At 54.5% G+C, this 16,496-nt stretch overlaps 1 protein-coding gene across 4 annotated transcripts in view; it reads right to left on the bottom strand.

Annotated features, from left to right (window-relative positions):
* Positions 1 to 16,496, bottom strand: part of EPHB2 (EPH receptor B2) — a 129,648-nt gene that overhangs the window by 90,266 nt on the left and 22,886 nt on the right. For all 4 annotated transcript variants that reach the window (XM_049807649.1, XM_049807657.1, XM_049807659.1 and 1 more), the window contains exon 2: positions 1,691 to 1,755. In XM_049807649.1, coding sequence (XP_049663606.1) covers positions 1,691 to 1,755 — 65 coding nt within the window. The remainder of the gene's footprint in view (positions 1 to 1,690; positions 1,756 to 16,496) is intronic.

The raw sequence follows: 16,496 nt of genomic DNA, 5'->3' as shown, positions 1-16,496 counted from the left end.
CACTGCAGGGCACGATGTGCGCCACGTCCCCCCAGGGGCCTGCCCCTAGGTGGGGACAGGAGGCAATCCCACCAGCAACGCTGGGGCTGCGCTGGACTTTCCAGACAGGTGTCTCCCCCCTGACAGGGATGGGGGACCTGGGAGCACCCCGAGGGCCAGGCTTAGGACCCCCAGCATCCTTCCGCGTCCCTGCAGCAGCAAGCAGGGGGCTCCCCGAGCTCCCTTTTCTCAGCTGGGAGAGAAAGTCACCCCCGTGCACCAGCTCCTACGCTTCCTCGACGCTTAATTAGAAGCCTCTCCCTTTCTCCTCGCTCTCTAATTAACATGCCGGGAGCTCAAAAGAAGAAGGCAGCACAATAATACGGGGAGACGGCTTCCAGCAGGCCTAGGCCTCATTACCGTAGGGCTGGGGAGCTGGGAGCAAGGCGTGCTTTACATATGGAAACACCACAAACAAGAAAGGCTGGGCGAGGAGAGAAAAAGACTTGACCTCTGCTCCTGCCTATTGTGTGCCCATCATCCCCCTTCAGCGGCCAGGCCGGCGCTGGCGAGGCGGCCGGGCTCACGGGCGGGCGTAGGGCTTTATCATGGTGATGGGGGACCGGTGCCGGCAGCGCCTGCGCCGCAGCACGACAGGGCAGCCAGGCTGCTCGGGAGCTGGGTTTAATCTCCCTGATGGAGGCTTTTCTTGGCCGTTTCTTTTCTTTTGCCAAGTCGGCTCGGGGAGGGGGCTTGCTGTCAGCCTCGGGGTGAGGTCCACAGAAACGTCTTCATCCAGCCCCTGCGGAGGGTGGCTGGAGGGCAGGATGGAGCCTGAGTCACCACCTCCGCGCACGGGGATGGGAAGCATCTCCGGGCTTTGGCCGAGCTGGATTGGGCCACCCAAGTGCACGGGAGCAGGTCTGGGGCTGTCACACATCGGGGCTCCACGCTGCTGCCAGCCACAGCCACCTCAGCCAGAGGTGGGCAGGATGCTCTGAAGCACCTCGATGCCCCACGCAAGCCCTGTGGGACATGGAGGTGGCTGTGGCCACTCTGGATTTGTCATGAGCAGGAGGGTGCAGAGATGCACTGCCTTGCCCAAGCTCTTCTTTAAAGGAGCTTGTTCTGGGTGGTCTTGGGATGTGGCGCAGGGAACTCTTGGCACTGGTAAAGCAGGGAGACAGTCACTGCTGAGCCCGCAAACGTCCCTCCATGAGATGCCAGGGATACTGGACAGTCATTTTGATTTCAGGACTTGATCAAACAGCTGCTGTGGCTACAACCTCACAGGCCAATGCCCTCATCCTTTTCCGCTACAAGTGACAGGCAATGGAATAACGAGTGAGACACTGGGGACAAATGACGGTGGCCTTGGCATTTCGTTTCTCCTCCTCCCTGATGTTTAAGTGGCTGCAGGTCAGCTTTACTGAGGGTATGATTCCTCCAATGCCATGCTGGCCTGATGCTGTAGGTTGAGAATTACACTCCTCCAGCACTGGGGTATTTTTTGGAAGTGTCACCTCCTAGAAAATTACTGGAAACATCAACTGTCATCCTCCTTTGTGCTCTTCCCCCTAGACCTTTTCATGTGGCCAAGGCACTTTGCTTCAGTGGCTGACTTTTGTTGAACCAACCCACCTATGTTCACATGCAGCAAGGAGACCCCAGACCAGGCTCTGGGCTCCCATAAAGCAACAGGATAACTTACCCCTGATGGAGGATGCACCGTCCAGCCCAGCTCTGCCGTTGCCGTTGTGGAGTCCATCAGCGTCTCTGCAGGAGGAAGGTGAAACAAGGAGTCAGTGGCCATCTGGTGAATGACCTGAGGCTGGCGAAGGGGAAAGAGGTGGAGAGGAGCCAGGCCAGGACCGCAGCCATCGAGCCCAGCCTGCGCCAATCCCTCTGGACAGCTCTCAGCTGGGGAGGAGCCAGCTATAGGTCCCTCCACCCATCCGCTTCCTCATCCATTGCCCGTTGCTCCCTGGCCCCCTTATCTCCTGCAGTGCAGGGGGCACATGCTTTTCCACCCATCAGCCCAGCTGGACTTTCCTCCTCAAAATCCAGATTCAGGGCACCACAGTCCTGGAGCAGCTCTGCTGCTGCACATGAGGAGCCCAGACTGAGCAGGTTTCCTCCTTCCAGTTTCTTTCGCAAAAGGAGGATCTTTTTTTCTCAGCAGTTTGCATGGTAGGCAGAATCCTTGATGATGTGGTACCACACAGGAAGGAACAGCACTTCTAGGACTTAAAAGTACTAAAAAATTAAACCAGCATTAAAGCTGGTTTTCCAGGCAATTTGGGTTGAAATAGGTCAGGCGATGCTACCACTGACCAGCACAGAGGAGAAATCTGCATAAGCCACATGGGTAGCAAAGTCTCCTCGTCCTTTCTGCAGCTCATCATGCTTTCAGCAATGAAGTTTTTTCATCCCAAATAGCTATAGGTTGGCCTCACTATACTGATGGCATGAGAAAGGGTGCTCAGGTTATGGCACCCCAGTACTTGGGCTAACGTGTGTAGGAGTTCCCCCCCATCCAGCATGGGTACGGGCCAGATGGCCCTGTCAGAAATACATTGGACAGACACTTCCATGAGTGGTTTCCACAATCCAGGTAACTTTCCATCCTCCAGGTCTGCGGTCGCATGCTCGTTGCAACGCAGGGATTTTTCTGCACCGTGCCCAATGCTGATGTTTTAAGAAAATAGGACAATATTCCGCTGTTTAGGAAATGGGGTTTAGAAATAATGCCCAAAGGTTTCAGCACACAGAGGCTGGGCAAGGGAAAAGCATGATGCTTGTGGGACAGACCATCCAGGCCAGCATACGGCCAGTGATTCTGTGGCTAAGACCAAGGTGATGCCCACAGAAGAAATTATATCCCTCTGCTCTGTAGGGCGAATGTGAATCTGCCCCTGATTTCAGCATGCGCACTCAGGATGCCAACTGCATTTGCAGGGATGTTGGAAAGCATCCATCACACACACAGGCAAGATACAAACATGAAATTCGGCTTGCAGCTTCACTTTCCTTGCCCTCCCAGTTAACGTAGGACAGGCAGGGAAACAGTCCAGCTTTAGGGTTCTGCAGCTCTCAAGAAAAAGCATCTTACATACAAGGTGTACACCCACTCCACATCAGCTCACGGAGAGCGATAACCCAGCAGAACGCCAGTATAGTTGAGATCTCCAGCCACCATCTTATAACCCAATAAATGGTGCCAGTTCCCATGGCCACAACAGGGATGGAGAGTTACTGGCTGTAACCATGTCCTGTTGCTGCTCCTCACCACCAAAAAAACAAGCATCCTGCCATGAATCCCCCAACAGCATCTTCACCCTCTCCACTCTCACTACGCTGAACAAAAACAAAGGAAGAAAAGCTCAGCCTTGAGCACACCCATCATTTAAGAGACAAGCCTGGATGCAGAAATGACTGCTGTTCAGCCTGCTCAACAGCACACGTGAACTCCCCTTTTCCCATCAGCAAGCCAGAGAGTTCCTCGGCACAGATATGCTCCTTGCACCAACTTCTGGCAGTAAATCATTTTCAGACTGTGGGTTGTTCGTTACTCCTGGTTAGAGCCAGCAGTTTCCAGTTCACAGGAAACCAGGATTTCAAAATTTGGTTTTATTCCAAGAGTAAAAAGCAAAAATAGTTCTTTTCAAGTTTTCCCACTAGGAAGAGTTCTGGAAAACAGCTACTCCAGAAATGTTGTCATTCAGATTTATGAAATTTCTTTTTAAACTGAATATTTGTTTACATAGTTCCATAATAGTGTTTATTTTATCAGAGTATCTGGCTTTTTCATTAAAACACCAGTGGCACTTTGATCTGAAAAGAAAACAACATTTTTCACCCAGTGCTAGCTAGAAGCTGCATTACTTTTAAAAAAACCTTAAATTTGTTACTTTGTCTTAACTATCAATGACAGTGGTGCACAGTAAGTATATTAATAGCAGTGACTATAACGTAAAGGAGATATACTCTAAACCAGTATAAATAATTCCCCAAATAAAAATAATATTTTGAAGTATTTTGCATTTTAAAAAGCCTTTTATTTAATGAAAACTCAGTGCAACAGAAATGTTGTGCCCGGTGCATTACTGCAGAGCACGCTGCCCACAGCCCTCGCCACTGCCCCTTATCCTCAGCTGAAGAATTGCACATCTCCTTGGAGCTAAGCATTTACTACCCCAGCTAGCCCAAGGACATCTTGTTTTGACACGAGACAAGGAGGAGTAGAAATTTGCAGGTTTTAAGCAGGTTTTTCCAATGGTCAATTATCTTCTTATAAAAAAAGATCTTCCATTAATTTTAGTCTGAATTTACACTGTGCGGCTGCCAGCTATTATATTTTCTTTTACTTGTACAAAGGCTTTGCTATCCAAAACCTCCTTTCCCTTTTGTGGTGTCTAAGGGTGGCAAATGAATCATCTCCAAGACAACTAAATTAGCTGAGCTTCCTTATTCCTCCACCTAAACCAGGTTCCTTTCTTTGAGGCTCCTGTTTATCAACCTTCTTTGTGTAGGGTGGACTGTGGTCCCCATTGCACACAGCTGTAACATCCCAATGTGCCCCTTTTTGCACAGCTTTTCTACCAAATTGCTGCCCTGGCTAAAGTCCATTTGGAGATGGTTTGGCATGTTAGCACTTAGCAGTAGTTGCCTGAATTACAGAAAATTGTGAATAACTGGTCCCCGTGAATCAGAGTGAACCTGGTTAGCCGCACTGACTGCAAAAGTGGGTGTGGAGCCAGGATGGGTTTCAAAGGTGGTCGTGGGTTTGCTCCATCCTCCACTGACGGCTGACTTCAGAACACCTTATTGACCAAATAACAGCCTGCCACAGAGTTATCTTGCCCATATATTTGGCCAGGAGCACCCCTCACCCTCCACCTGAGGTCAAGGAGGCCACATGGTCCTCCAGGGAAGATCACTGTCTCATCCCTGAGAAGTTTCTTATTACCAGACAAAAGAAGCACATTAATTCATTTTTCAAGCAAACAAAATCAGGAGTGGTGTCCAATGAACTAACATATCCCTCATCTGCAGGGGCTTCTGACTGCCTCTCTCCCAGGCTCAGACCTGCTCAGATCTCCACAGCAAGAGGCAGTGGTGGGCAGACTGCGGTGGGAGGAAGGCCCCACGAAGACGCAGCCAAGCCCCACTCTGATGTCCCATACTGAAAGTGCTAGCACAGAGTCCGAACTAGCAACCAATAAACCAGGAAGGTTGAAAAAAGCAAGGCAAGGCAAGGCCATACCACCCACCTCAGCCGTGCAAAAGGCAGACTGAGATTCCCCTAGGGCCTATTCCTCCTTCAGCTGGATGGGGTTTTATTGCTGCAGGGGGACTGCAGAAGCTCATCAGAGGAGTTTGCAAGATGATTGATTGTGGTCTGCAAGGATCTACACCGGGACAAAGTAGCAGCAAACAGAGCTCCTTAGCCTGTGAGGGAAACTGCAGCTACAGCTTTGCCTGAGAGCTGAACCTTGTCATACAGAGTTCTGCTGCAGGTGCAAGCCCTGCACAAGGCGTAAGCAGCCCCAAGGAATGGGAACCCCTCATCCTCCAGAGGCAGGTCCTCCACATGCAGCAGTCCCGCCAGGGCTGCCCTCCGCACGCTCAGCCCCGGGCAACTTCTGCACCCACGGTGACCCATGCTAGGCCACCATCACCCTATCTGTATCTCACCCAGCAAGTCTCCTGATCCGACCTGTGGCTGCCTCACGCTCCTACCCTGCTCCGGGCACCCAACAGGACCAACTCCTGCACCGGGGACAACAAAGATGGACCGATTTCTGGGTGGGCAACTCCAAGCCCAACTGTTAGTGCCCTGCCAGTCATGGAGAGGAGAAGGTGCCTGCTTCAATGAGCAAAGTCAGCAGCTTCACTCGCTGCCACAGCCAACGCTTTCACAGTGCCATCCTGCCGGTTTGGCAGCGCCAAGTAACAGGGTGAGGGGCTGGTGCCTCGGGAGCCCCATAAAGACCCAACATCCAGGACAGAACCACCCCTGGCAATGATGGTGACGACACGGAGCAAAGCCGTGTGGGAGTGGCAGAGGTGGGTGTCTGGCGCCTGGCCCATCTCTGGTGGCTGGCGATAGCTGCAGCTCAGTGAAATGCTCTCTCTGGAGCAGCATTTTTCTCAATATTGTTGTTTGTGTTCTTTCCTCCCGCGTGTTTATCTGCAGATTCACATGCTACCCACGGCATTATAAATAAATCTGCAGCTGCTTGAAACCAGCAGACGCAACTCTGGCCTGCTTCCCACCAGAAACTGCGCTGCTCCCCACGGGACGGTTAGGAGATAAGTGCCTGTCCTTTTCACTTTGAAGATGCTTTCAATAAGCAACTTTCTGCCAGCACTGGGGCCCGTCACCGGCACTGCTGCTTGCTACGAGGGCATGCCAGGGCTCCGGCTCAAGCACTTTGCATCTAAAGATGCGTCATCACCACCATACCAACCACCTCCAGATGCTCAACAGCTACGCTAAGACACCATCAAGCTGGTGATCTGCTATGCCAATGACCTGGGTGGGGGGATCCTACACTTCTGCGTGGTCTTCTTGCTGCTCAGCCACAAGTGAGATGAGTGTGGGGATCTCAGCTGCACCAGCTCTTTCCATCTGGCCAGGTCGGGACTGAGACTGGTGGGCAGACCTGGGAGGGGAGGACAAGACTGGGATCATTTTGGGTGCTGGCAATGGGATGGCCAGGACTGGGAATAGAGAGTGACAGGACCAAGGGACAGTGGCAGAGAGGCTGGAGGGGCAGGGGATTAACAGAGGAGCTGTGCACATTGCAGACACACTTCTCTGTGTCCGGAAAAATAACTTCCATGGAGTTTTGCCAATTTAGACCAATTTAGAGCATATGGCCCTGAGTTTCTCAGAAGTCCTGGCAAATCCTTCACATTCACAGGCTCCAAACTCATCCCGATAAAGAAGCAGCTGGACAAATAAATAGCCCCACAGATAGCTGGAGCCTCCACCCTCATTTTTCCACCCACAACTTTTTCCCTTCCCCTTTCATTTCTCATGCCAGCTCCCCCCTCACGGTAGGAAAATTGCCAGCATTTTAATCCTGGTACAATATCATTAACAGAGGGAGCAAGCTTCTTGGTTGACCCAGGATCACATCAGCTGTGGCCAGTGCTGGACGTGCAAAGCAGGCAAGAAGTTGCCCAGACCTCTCTGATGGGCTGGGAGCAAAGTCATCCCAAGGCAGACATGGGGTGCACCACGCCTCGTCACCATCTCCCAGATGTGACCTGGAAGCCCACCTAACACACCTCATCAGATCAGCCCAGGCTGGAGGGATGCTGCAGAGTGGGCTCTGTGCCGGAGCCCAGCTGGGTGGAGCAAGACCTGGATCCGCACCGGAGATGCTGCAGCTTGGGACAAACTCCTCCGCACAGGCACACGTGCTCCTGAAACCGCGTTTCCAGCTTGGCCTCAGGCACAGCCACTGCACCCCCATGCAGGGGGAGTGGCTAATGAGAAACCCATCTGTCCCCTGCCCCAAGGAGCCCTTGCTGCAGATCTATTTACCCTTCCAGAAGTTGAAAGGCTCCTCTCTGCCTCCTGTGCTTTACTGGAGCCTTATTATAATATTTTTGCCAGCGAGAGCTGAGAGGGGCTGAGCAAACCCAGTGGCCCTTCTCTGCAGCCCTGAGCTTTGCTTTGCCTGGCCAATGGCCAGCGGAACAAACTGAAACCCAATCCCCCCCAGCCGACCCGCTGGCGCAGGAACAGCACGCTGCATTGTGAGCTGGCGGCTACAGGATATTTTGGATACTTCACTCAGGGATCCACTTAAACTCCAAGAGGGAGAGTGATTGATAGGGAGTAAGAAGAGGCAGTTGCCTGAGCTGGGATGGGGACTGCCAGCATCCTACCCTGTGCCCAGAGCCCCAAAGGCCACCCCAAGGGCAGCCGTATCGGGTCATGCCGGTGGTCCCGGTGCTGCAAGAAACCCAGCAGACAGGTAGCTGGTCATTCAACCCTTTTCCCTGGAAAATTAGGTCCAGCCAGCCTCAGAGACTTAAGAATAAGGGTGATGTCCGGCATCTCCATCATTCAGAGTGCCTCTGACTTGCCAGCCAGCCCCCCCAGGCTGATAGTCCTGGGGGCTAGCAAGGCACAGAGCCGGGAGGCCTGACCCTAGAGATAACACACAGCGCCAGCAAGGGAAAGATGTCGCCACTCTGGGGGAGTCATGGAGCCTTCCTGTCCCCTCAGTTCACCAGGATGTCACCCAAGTCTGCCTGCAAGCCCTGTGAAACAGGAGCCAGTCGCAGAGCCAACAGTGGAGCAGGGGATGGTGCTGGAAGCTGGTGGGGCTCAGCAGCGTCCACTGGGACACTTTCACCCATCTACTGAGTGATGCTCAGCTGCTTGTGACACTTGGAGACAGGACTGGTGTCAAACGAAGGGACATCCCCAAGACGTCCTGCCCTTAGCACAGCAGTTCAGCAGCCCCACGGGAAACTCCCCCTGTGTTTTTCCACACCTTGCCAGGGGGGCTGCCATGAGCTGGCCTATGCTTTCTCCCTTCCCACCTAGATCCCTCCATTCCCCTGATTCCCCACACCTCATCTGACCACACACATCACTGGACCCATCCTCAGGGGACCAAACCCAGGGCTGATGCTGCTGTCCAGAAAGAGGGACTGCTGAGGCCCTTGGCTCCCAGCTCTTGCTAGAACGGGAAATAATGAAAGAAGGGCTCAGAGCAGAGCTGCACCAGGCCATCGGGCATACGGCACACCAACGGGTGAGCCGGGAGCCAGGGCCAAGCGCAGCCATGACCCAAAGCCAGCATGCTGGGAGGAGCAGGTTCACTGCTCCTCTTCCCAGCCCCTCTTCTCCCTCCTCTGAAGTCGTCAGCCATGGCAGGCGTTGCCCTGCATGGTGCTGGCTGCTCCACTGCTGGAAAGCTCAAAACCAAGGGGAAAGCCCAACTCAACAGCCCCAGGGGTCCTGCAAGTCATCCAAGCACGTGTCCTGCTTTCTAAGCACACAACTGACCATCAGACCATCGCTGCCAGGCAGACAAGCACTAAGAATTGCCCTTCTCATCTGCCCAGCCAGGAGGGGTATGGCCCAGTTCTGGGTCTCAGCTGATAGGGGCTGGGACTGGGAATTCAGATTTTGTGATCTTTCAGCCTGGGGCCTCTGCTGAAGAAGCAGGTTAGGCTGGATGCGAGGGCAGATCACACTCCGTCCAGCTGCCACATCGCCCCCAGCTATCGCTGCAGATGCATCCTCTCTGGCCCAAGTTTCCCAACACTGTCTGCCCCAGAGGTCAGCAGAAACATGATAACCCCACCACAGACCCCAGAAAGCTGCTGCAGCAGCACCAGGGACTCACGGTCCTTGCTGGCAGCATCTGTCCCAAAAGGAGCCGGGACTTGTAGGTGGTCTGAGTTCAGCCGAGGGCAGGCTGCCAGGAAGAGACAATGCAGATGCTAAATGCCAGCGAGCAGGGGCCCTCCTGCTGCTGCCGGGAATGCAATAGCCACAGATGCAGACGTTTAACAGCCATTGCTACTGTCAGTGCTAATGACTTGGTCCCTGCAGTGGCACCGACCCCACCGTCTGCAAGACACTTTGCAGGAGGGAATCCCAGGGTTAAGCGAGTGTTGCCCTCACCTGCATCCAGCCTCATCCACCTCATCAGGACAGGCCCAGCAAAGACTAAATACCCCACCGAGCCACCTCCCAGGAAGATGGAGCAGGGCCATGTCCCTCCCAACAGCCTCCAGGTCCCTCTTCCTCCAGGGGGCCACAGGGATGCTCTGGGATGTTGGAGACCCCATGCCCATCTGGAGCTTCTGCAGATGCTCCGGCCCCAAAGGAGCAGGCTCCACCACGCGCTGCCCTGGTCCAGCTGTTAGCATGGCACAGCCACCATATGGGGCTGACCCCACAGCACGGATGGACACACAGCTGTCACCGCTGGAACCCAACCACGGAGCCCCTACCATTGGTATGCAGCAGCAGATGACACTTATGGCTCCTGGCTGCAGCATCTGGGGAAAGAGTTGCTTTATAATGTAATAACCTGCTCCCACCACCATGCCCCGGGGCCGATTGGTACAAGGTGAAATGCCATGGGTGCAGCACTGTACCGCCCAGTCCCCTTCGATACCCCAGACCCACTCTCCTGTATCCCAGACACAGCATCCTGTATCCCCAGACCCACTCTTCTGTATCCCCAGGCACAGGGGTGAGGCAGCCTTATGAGAGTTGGGATACAGCAGGAAGCCTGGAGGCTGCAGAGCATCACCAGGCAAGCAGCACGTGCTCAGCTCTCACATGACACCCATCCCTTTTCCCCACTAACCCCTGCCCATCATCTGGTACAATGAGCACTGAGGGGACCAGGAGGAGCAACATGAGCCCGGGGCATGGGTTTCTGGCCAGCTCTTCCTCTCCTGCCCCCTGGGGCCACTGCCACCAGCCACCCCCACCCAGAGTGGGGACAGTGTGTGCAGTGAGCCCCCATCCCACCTCCCAGCACCGCTGCACTAAATGAGGTTTTGTCACCCTGCATGGTGGCGCAGGCTGTAAGCAACTTGTTCCCAGCAGGCTCCAGAGCCCTGCTCAGCATCCCGATTGAGCTATCCTTAATGGGCTTCAATTTTAATTTGCTTTTATTGGAAAACACAGATGGTGATCCCCCCCTTCCCCCCCCAACCCGAACATATACAGGGTAATAACATTTATGGGGGAAAGATATTATCTCCAAACAGCCAAAGCTCCTTCGCCATGCAGTGACACACAGCTGCGCCGCACAGCCCTGGGCCTGGCTCGTAAAGGCAGGGCCACACAGAGCCACCGGCATGGCGGGGGCGAGGGGAGGCAGGACAAGGGTCCAGCAAAAGAGAATTAAAGACCAGGACTAGCCCCTGGTGCAGCCAAGCAAGCCTGGCAGATTAACCTGGCTAACTTCTTTTATGACTGGGTCTTTGCAAAGCAACATGGGGAGCTGCCCAGAGCGGAGGGATGCCCAAAACTGGTGCCCAGGGCTGGAGGGCTGTGGTCTACCCCTGCCACCGCAGCCAGCCCCTGCCTGCAGCCTGAATGGCTGCTCTGAGCATCCCTGGCTCCAGCCAGTCCCCTGCAACAAGTTCGTGTCAGAGCTCAGGGTGGCTGTAAGGAGGTGACGGCAGCACAGGGACAGGCAGGGATGGGCAGGCACTGCTGCACAGGCTGCTACAACAGCCCCAGTGAGCTGGGGTGGGGAGTCCCCCAGCAAACAACGAGCATCAAGCACCCAAATGCACCGGTGCCTGCGGATGCTCCTGCTCCTCTGGCACTGCCGGTGCTGCTGTGCACAGCCCCAGACCCCCTTTCACACACCCCCCACTGCCAAGCACACAGAGCACGTGGCTGAGCAAGGATGCCCTCCGCCGCACACGTCTGGCTCCGTGCATCTACCTGACAGCCAAGTATCCCTGCTTTTCACTGTTTTCACTGACAGGCTGTAAATTGGCTTCTGGTTGGCAGCTCCAAGCAGGAACGGCTTGGGAGGAACCGCAGGGCCAGCTGCAGGCTTGGTTTTGCCAAGCCACGGAGGGATGCCCCATGCCCCAGCCTGGCCATGGCAGCAGGGTGCTTCAGATCAGGCTCCTGGCTATGGGAAGCCTCTCTCCAGGACAGATGCAGGAAATCCCCAAATCCCTACAAGGAGCTTGGCTTCCTTCTAGCTCCTCCTGAGGCCAGAGCATCTCTCCTGAGGCCAGAGCATCTCTCCGTCACCATCCCTTTGGTATCTCTGGGAGTTTGCTCGCAGCCACGCCAGGAACGCAAACCCTGTGTCCCCTCTGGGCCCCCCCGCTGCAGATAAAGCCACATTGGAGCCGGCAGCTGCGGGCAGTGGGTATTTTTAGCAAGTTGCAAACATTTCCTTCCTTGGGAAAACCCCATCTTCAATACCTCACCACAAAGAGGGATTCCTCCTTCACGCCCGGATAATTCATTACACACTAATACAACCTCCCCAGGCAGCCGGTTAAACCAAGGGGAAGTTTCACCAGTGGATGCTGCAAGGCTCCTGCTTGCTGGTGGCCCTGCCCAGGCAAGATGTGCTCCATCCATCCATCGTTGTGCTGCCCATCAAGCAGGAGCCAGCCAGCTGCCCTCCATTGGGAAAAAGCATCCCCAAAGCAGGCAGGAGATGGGCTGTGGGACTGCAAGGAGAGAGAAGCCCCTCCAGGGTTGAAATCTCAGGTACGACTTGCATCTGTGCCACAGCAGAGCTGCCAGCACCCACAAGGGCTGCACTGAGGAGCTGGGGGACTGGGGACCAGCACAGGGGTGGAGAACGTCCACACCAGGATCTATCTGCAGGTCTGCAGACCAGCCTGGAGAAGGCGGCAGCAGTTTATGAACCAGCTCTGCTGCTCATGGGACTAGAGAAGAACACATGCCAGGGTCCAGGCTGCCACTGGGATGGGGTCCTGGAGATCCCAACGTTTGTGGAGACTCAGTTCCATCACAGAACTAATATAACCAATGTGGGTAATCACAGAGAGAATCTCACTTTGAGAGCTGAAGAAGAGGGCATCAATGAACTGAGGATGAGCAGTTGCATAGGTAAAGACAACCATAACCTGGTTACATGTATGTGGGAAGAGATTTTTGCACCTGCCAAAAAGAAACACACCCAGAGGTGGAAAAGGGGCAATTTCCAAAAGTTGAAAGGAATTATTAGCAAAAATTGATTAGGGGGCAAATATAAACAAAAACAATGAAGAGTAATTACAGCTAGCTTAAGAAGGCCTTGCCAAAATCTCATAAATCTGTGATCATAAAAGAAGGCGTCTTTAGCTAAAAATTATCTTGGCTTTGAATAAAAGAAAAAAATTGCAGTAAAAATAAACATATTGTATAAATTAAAACCAGGGGAAGTTGGCAGCAGTAAATTAGCAGTTATAAGATGCAGACAGTTGCGAAAGGATGTATCAACGAAAAAATCGACTGCCAGCAAACATAAAGGACAGAAAAAGAGGAATTTTTAAATACACCAAAAGCAAACACAACCAGAGCTGTGGTAAGGCAAGTCCACGGGGACGCTCAAGTGTGAAGTCAGGCAGCAAAGGCAGATGCCCCAACACACCAGCCAAAAAAAAAAGGGCAAAGCCAGGACGGACGAGCAGATGTGGTGGCTGCAGGCTGGGGACCAGCAGTGACATGGGGATGCTGAGAGCCACGGATGTCCCTGAGACTCCTCGCTGGCAGCATCCTACCACCCCGAGGGGCTGTTCACCCTGCCCCATCCAAGAGCAAGGCATGTGCGGTGTCGGGGCCATGTTAGAAACTTCAGAGTTGTTTCCTGATACCAGCAGCACCCCCAAGACAACTATTTGCTCTCAAGCAGCTCCTTTGTGTGGTCAGTGGAGCCCCTACAGACCTGCAGGGTGAGGACAGCCCCAGGACCAACAGCTCTCCTCTCCCCTGCCAACACTTTTTGCCGTGCACCAAGCAGGGACAGCACAGTCCGAGGATGGCAAATGATTTTCTAGCATCCCACAGGGCTGGTGGCAAGGAGCTCGGGGGTCTTGGTCCAACCCCATCCCCACCACAAGACCCGGGCAGCTGGGGCTTTGCCTAGCTAAGCCTCAGAGAGCTCCAGGGATGGAGGTGCCCCCGCACCCTGGGGACATGCTGCAAAGCGATGCCAAGATGTCCAGCTGCTCAGCAAGCCCTTCCTGGACCAGGAGGGTGCCCAAAACATGTGGTCCAGAGAGGCCACAGTGGCTCTACAAGTACTGCTGCAGGATCAGTCCCAGCCCTCTGGGCATGATCACCAAAACCCGGGAGGAGAAATAACCCATCGGCTCTGCAAAAGCCGCAGCAGTCTCCCAGACAACTCAGCCAACATCTTGGCAAGAGTCAAATTAGAGAGATGCCCGGGGCGTTAGCTGAGCAGCTGGGATATAGGGCAATATGACAAGCATCGGGGAGGGCAGATCCAGATGAAAAAACAGGCAGTTTGGCCCCGCGCTGCCCATGCTATTCTGTTACTTCCTTGCTCTGCATCTCAGATGCTTTGTCAAGGAGTGGCAGCAACAGGGACACCCCCCTCGAGCAAGCTTTGAGGATAAAGCAGCAGAGGTATCAGCGTGGATGTTGGCCAGACATAGCTGTGAGCTCGTGGCTCCTCCACATCCCTCCGCACGGCCAGTGCCACCCCCAGCCAGCACAGATACTGCACAGCTACTACGCACAGCAGGACAGGCAAGCACAAGCCATCAAGAGTCGACATGGGGAAGGACAGACAGCTGCCACTGTGCTTCTGCAGTGAGGAAGGTCCCTATTTCATTGCCTTTTCTCACTGCAGGTAAAAGCCTCTTGCACGTATCGCAGCACTGCCCAGCTCCTCCAAGCGTGTCTTTGCAAGGAGGAGGTATTGCTCTTCTCCAGTGGCTGGCAGGGAAACTGAGGCAGGCAGTTCTCCCCACCACCTGCCCCAAGAGAGGCTGGGGAAATCAGTGAGCGTGGAGCACCTTGACACCTTGCAATGGCTTTGGCTTGGCACTGATCAACACCCTGGACCCTTCCAGCACATGACACTGAAGTGACACCATGGTGACCAGCACTGCCCGTGCAAAGCCAGAGACACACGCCCCACAGCAAACTCCCCCACAGGCATCTGTGGACCCCACGGGGAAGAGGTGCCCTTGAGACAGACTGTGTCTGCACCCTCTTCCTGGCACCCCAGACCTCCAGTGCTCTTTGCACGGGTGCGTGGTGGGGACTGTGAAAAGATCCACTGGCTGCATCCCCGCTCCTTCCCCACGTGCAAAACCACCCTGGCAAGAAGAGAGCAGCCCTGCATCCTCCAAGAACCAAAGGGTAGGCAGACAAACACCTACAGCTTTGCAGGATTAGAGCTTGCTGTCCAAGCCTCATAAAAGTACCACACTTCCAAAATTTAGTGTACAGGGTGACTGAGGCGTTACCTGACAACCTCCTCAGCCTTGACATGGGAAATCAGGCGAAAAGTCTTGTGCAGGGAATGCACCATCCCCCAAATTCCCTACTCAGCATGAAGCAGCCTTTATAAATCAATGTCTGCAGGAGGAAAACACGTGAGGGAGCAGCAAGTTCATCCTCCCCTTACTGCTGCACTCCTGACGATCCTTGAATCCCACAAGTGTGATGGGAAGGGATTTCTGGAGGGCTCAAGTCTCATCCCCTGCTCAGGGACAGACTGATCTGTAGGATGTGCTTGAGCACCCAGAGATGTGCCTAAACCCCCAGAAGCACTAAAAGAAGAGGACACTGCTCCTCTCCCATTTCCCAACACTGTGCTTGGTCCTCTGCCATCACAACACTGCTCTCCTCACCCATCTGCACAGCTCTTGCAGGGGGTTCTGCTCCCCGAGAGCATCCCGGCAGGTCTTGCTGTCACCATACAAGAGCCTGGGCCAGCCAGCGGCCACAATGACCGAGCCATTGGAAAGCACCAGCACCCTGCACCGCTGTCAGCGATGCTGGAGCAGATAGGCTGCTGCCTCTGGGACGCACAGGGAATTTATGGCAGGCAACACATGTAGCCTGGGCCGAGGGTGACCACACAGATGTCCTCAAGACCAGACCTGACCACCAGGCAGAGCGCGAGCTTGCACACACAGTTTCGTACGTGGTCACTGCATCTCCTCCAGAGCTCTGGAAAGCTTGGCAAGCTACCAGTGCCACAGAGAGCCCAGAGGCTGTGATGCCACTACAGCCCAGACATGACCCTCCAGCTACCTGTCCCCAAGGCCAGCTGTTTTCAAGCAGATGGTGAGCACAGCCCGGGGCTCAGCAGCAGCACCGCTCTTCCGAACAGGGAAGCTGGAGCAAATCCAGCTGATTTGATCTCAGCGAGTGCAGAGCCTGCCTGCGGGAAAGTTATCCGATACCTCTCGCCATCCACAGGGCAGCATAGCTGATGCAGCAACGCTCCTATGGGAGATGGGCTGACACCCCGGGCAGCCTCGCAGGGCACCAGGGCTCTTCCAATCCCACCAGAAACCCTCCATTGCAAACGCCATCAGGCGCTGCCAGCTTCGAGAAGTCCCTCTTGCCATGACACATACCTGGCTGCTCACCGAGAGCACCTGGAGCACGAATGCTGCCCTCTAAACTGCTCATCCCAAATGCACAAGGCGAGTTTTCCCCAAAACCCACATCCCGATGCCAGGAGCATGTCCGCACCCCACTGCACCCCAGCAGCTCAGGCACTGCAAAACATCTCCCTGGGGTGAAAAATACCTCCTCGATTTGCAGAAGGTACCTCTCCCACCCCTGGAGGATGCAGCACTCCTCCGTGTCTCCTGATTTGTCCTGCCCAGAGAGCACAGGCACCGGGGCCAGCTGCCTCAGCACAGCCGCCCCCGGCAGAGACGCCGGCAGGATGCACAGGGCTGCTGGCCCCATCTATCCACTCACACTGCCTGGGATTTATAGATGAAAAAAAGCCCGTTGGCTGAGCCTTTGTTTACTCCTCTTGGAC

The sequence above is a fragment of the Accipiter gentilis genome, chromosome 1 (genome assembly GCF_929443795.1).
Source record: "Accipiter gentilis chromosome 1, bAccGen1.1, whole genome shotgun sequence".
Classification (NCBI taxonomy): Eukaryota; Metazoa; Chordata; class Aves; order Accipitriformes; family Accipitridae; genus Astur; species Astur gentilis.
The sequence above is the reverse complement of the archived record's forward strand: the minus strand, read 5'-3'. Positions and strand labels throughout refer to the sequence as shown.